Raw genomic sequence first — 4159 nt, forward strand, 5'->3', positions numbered from 1 at the left:
GGTGGGGGATGGTGGTGAGAGAGCCCTGTGCTTCAAGCCATTTCTTTTCCTAGTTCCCTCCCCGCAGGACCCCTCTGCCCCAGACTCCACACCCACCCTGCTGGGTTTTCTAGACTGCATGATTATGCCAAGTACTCCCCTTGACTCCTCTCCTCTGGCTTTTCTGGGGCTGGGCCAGTGGGAGGCCGGGGAAGGGAGTGGACTTAGAGCACTTAGGTCCTCCCCCACCAGTTTGGCTCCCGAGCCGCCTGTCTTTCAGGGGCCTTGCTCCTGTCAGGCAGCCCTTCCCTGGCTCTTGTCACTGGTGCCCCGGCTGGGAACTGGACCTGCGCTTGCGCCTGCAGGCCTGGCCACGACGATGGCTCCCATGCCGGAGACTGCACTATGCCTTGTTGTTTCCCTGATCTCTGCCCACATCTTAGTAAATCCATTATTAAACGCTTTTAGTTACTCAATTGAGTACGTCACCGATTTCCCCCCGGGACTGCAACAGACAGAAAAAAAGTGACTCACTCATGGTGTTTCTTTAGTGTTCATCTTCCCCTTTGGAACAGAAACTCCACGAGGGCAGAGATGTTCTATGCTTTGCTCATTGTCACTGCCGTGGCACTCCATAAATACTTGTAAGATAAATGAGTGAATGCTCATTTGATCTGCAGGGTCTCATGTGGCAGTCACTAGTGTGAAATGTGGCTAGTGAGACTGAAGCACTGCGTTTTAAATGATAATCTATAGAGCTACCTGTGGCTAACGGCTACAGCCTCCTCTCTTAAGGGGATCTCCTGCTTTTAGGCAATTCCCTGGCTATTCAAATTTATTCCGCCCCAATAAGAGTTGAGAGTTGCTCCAGGCTGAGGCTGGGCAAGTAACTAAATCACTTGGGCTGTTTCCCTCGCCCCAGGGAACAGGGCTGCTGAGTTTTCTGGCCTCTCTCTGGGCAGGCAAGCTTGGGAATGTGTGCCTTGCTTTGGGACATTTGCATTTTAATTTCCCTGCAAACTTTCTGTTTTTTGGATGACTGTGCTCACCAGGTCCTTAAAAACTTGCAGCTTTTAAGAGCTCTGGCCCCGAGCCAGGGGAGTCTCCAGCTGCTGACTGACCCTGCCTGGAAAGTCAACTTGGAAGAGCCACAAATGTCCTAATCCTCTTCCAAACCTCCTAAGTAGGTTTATCCAGTGACCTGTAAAACCAAATTAGTAAAGGGACACTTTAATTCCAGCTCGTTAGAGAGCTTCTAAAATCGTCGAGAAAGCCAACACAGCAAATTCTGCGCTGGGGGGCTGAGGAACGCATCCCATTTCAAAAGCAAGATGTCCTTGCTTTCTCGTGGTTTCTCTCACCCACGCAGTTCCGCACACAGAAAATCTCTGAGGCTTTCGCAGGGATCTCCAGTGAAGGTGGGAAAACGTTGTTGAGAATGAGAAAAATACGGTGGCCCAGCAAGGTCAACTCATTTTCCCCAAGTTCTGCCAAGCCCAGCCCCAGCTCTGGTCTCCTGACTTTGGCGGGGGAACATTTGCACTGTTCTTGTTCCTTACCCCAGGAGCTGGCGTATTGCACAACCTCAGGAAACAGCCCCTATGCAATCCTGGCCCACGGAGCGGACATGTTCTGGTTTCTATTCAGCAGCTTTTTTATAAAATGTGTTTTCCTTTCCCATCATGTCATCTGGAAGCAATTCCTCCCAACAGCTGGATTTGCTTTCACAATTGGTAAACACGGCGAATGGAAGGCCGGGGACGATGCGGAGCTCCCCGGAGGAGCCTTGTCCCCACCCTCTTGGCTCGCGTTCTGAGGCTGATCGCGGGTCCCGCACCAGCCTCATCAAAATCCAGGGCGTCCTCCCGCAGGCAACCCGCACTGCATTCCCTGCTTCAGAGGGTCAACGTGTTCTTCGGGGGGCGGGGGGGAGAAATTTTCTGAATGTTCTGCAGATAAAACTGATCAGATGCAGGCCAGATTGCCAGCTGCCAGGCGCGCGTGCGCCTGCAGAGGCCCCACCAGAGCGGGGCACCAGCGCTTCGGGGCCCACGGGAGGCCTCTCTCGGCACCGCCGCCACCAAAGCCAGTAAGAGAGGACGAGAGCCTGAAGAGCACTGACTGGGCCTTCAGGGAAGATGAATGTCTCCCCAGATGTGCTCCTCGGAGACAAGTTTCCACGCAGATGCAACCGGAACGCCTGCCAGGCTCCGGAAGGCAAGGCCCAGAGCGCAGAGGCCTCCGAGCGCTGGCTCAGCCTGTCCCCTCCGCGGCCGGGGTCACCAACACGGCTTGTTCTGGGCCTGTTCTGGGCCGATAGGCCCAGGACACAGTGTGAGACGGAATACGGTGTAGGGGACGCAGCTCGGGCCCCAGGCACTCCCTCCTGTCGCGGAAGACGTGCTGTTCTTTGATCACCGTTTCTAATGTGGAGAAACCAGCCGAGCACGTGGCTGAACTCTCCGGGGGAGCGCGGAGTGCCGGTGAGGCCCCGCCCTGAGGCATCGAGACGCTGCTGGCCAGGCCGGGGTGGGTGGCAGAGGCTTCCTTCCATGCACCGCTAATGCTGCGGGCTGTCAGGGCCTAGCTCCCATGAAGAAGAGGCCTTCCCAGGGGGCAAAGTGGGCCTCTGACCGCAACGTTCTCGGGGAAGAGATAGGCATCCTTCTTACTGGACAAACAAAGGGAAACCGTCGAGGGAAGAGATTCACCAGAGGACCCTAGTGAGGGCGACGCCCAGCTCCTCAGCAAAAGTCGTGCTTCTTCAATGGAGCCGGTTTGCCTGGGCCCAGCGCGTGCAGAGTGCGTTCCCTCTCGCTCCTTCTGTCCTGCGGGGCCTCCTCTTCTCTCTCTCCTTCCAGCCTGGTGGAAGCTTTATTCTCGTCGGGGGCCGCAGGACAGAAACTGCATCCGACATTTTCCCATGCGTCATGGTATCTTGCCTGGAATTTTGAAAATCTGTGAGTTTCTGGTTTTTCCATGGCAAGGCTCATTCCTCCAGACCTTAGTCACTCTGCTCTGGCTGCCTGGACTGCTAGGGAGGGGCCTCAGGGTGCACCTGGAGAAATTCATTGAGGCCCAGATCAGAGCCATGGGTGGGTGAGAGCAACCCCTTCCTTAATGGTCCTTCAAAATGGTCCTCTAGCTTAAACAAACCCAAGCTATGTGGCAACCAAATGCAATGAGTGGGCCGTGTTTGGATTCTCATTCAAATAAACCAACTGGAAGAAGAGATTTGGGGATAATCAGGAAGATTTGAATTGGGACTGTGTAGTAGAAAATAGCAAAGAATTATTGTTAATTGTGATATGTGTGATAATGGTGTTGTGGTTATACAAGAAAACGTCCTTATCTTTTAAATGGTGTGTATTGAAGTATTTAAGGGTAAAATATAATGTCTGGAGTTTGTTTTTAAATATGAAGAAAAAAAAAGATGAACCAAATATGCCAAGGTGTTAATGGTTAGATCTAGATGATGGGTGTATGGGATTCTTTTATACTATTTTCTCCCCAACCCCCCTTTTTTTTTGAGACAGAATTTCGCTCTCTTACCCAGACTGGAATGCAGTGGTGCAATCTTGGCTCACTGCACCCTCCACCACCTGGGTTCAAGTGATTCTCCTGCCTTACGCTCCCAAGTAGCTGGGACTACCGGCCCATACCACCACGCCTGGCTAAATTTTGTATTTTTAGTAGATACAAGGTTTCATCATGTTGGCCAGGCTGGTCTCAAACTCCTGATCTCAGGTGATCCACCCACCTTGGCCTCCAGAAGTGCTGGGATTACAGCATGAGCCACCACACTCAGCCTATTCTCTCCCCTTTAATGCACATTGAAACGTTTTTTATAATAAAGAGTTTAAAATATAGGCTCCCCTGGGCACACGGCCTATGGGGTAGCCCAGCTGTGCAAGGAGCAGTAAATAAATAAATAAATACAATTTTATCACAAAAACTCATAGAGGAAAACCAAGTACACACCTACGCACCTGTTTATGCGCTCGTAAATTTACACATTGGTTACTTGATTCTGTATTTAAGTTCTTAATCCTCCCAGGGGTCAGCTCTCAGGTATAGCAGGAAAGTGACAAGGAAGAAAAGTAAACGATGACTCCTGGAAACTTAAAAAAAAATCTAATATTGGCCGGGCGCGGTGGCTCAAGCCTGTAATCCCAGCACT

General features: G+C 51.8%; 1 protein-coding gene across 1 annotated transcript; it reads left to right on the forward strand.

Annotated features, from left to right (window-relative positions):
* Positions 1-1455: 1455 nt before the first annotated feature.
* Positions 1456-3365, forward strand: LOC108311000. The gene has a single exon (XM_017538243.2). The coding sequence runs from the start codon at positions 1949-1951 to the stop codon at positions 2297-2299; it is 351 nt and encodes a 116-aa protein (XP_017393732.1). The 5' UTR covers positions 1456-1948; the 3' UTR covers positions 2300-3365.
* Positions 3366-4159: the final 794 nt, after the last annotated feature.

The sequence above is a fragment of the Cebus imitator genome, unplaced genomic scaffold (assembly GCF_001604975.1).
Source record: "Cebus imitator isolate Cc_AM_T3 unplaced genomic scaffold, Cebus_imitator-1.0 Scaffold110, whole genome shotgun sequence".
Taxonomy (NCBI): Eukaryota; Metazoa; Chordata; class Mammalia; order Primates; family Cebidae; genus Cebus; species Cebus imitator.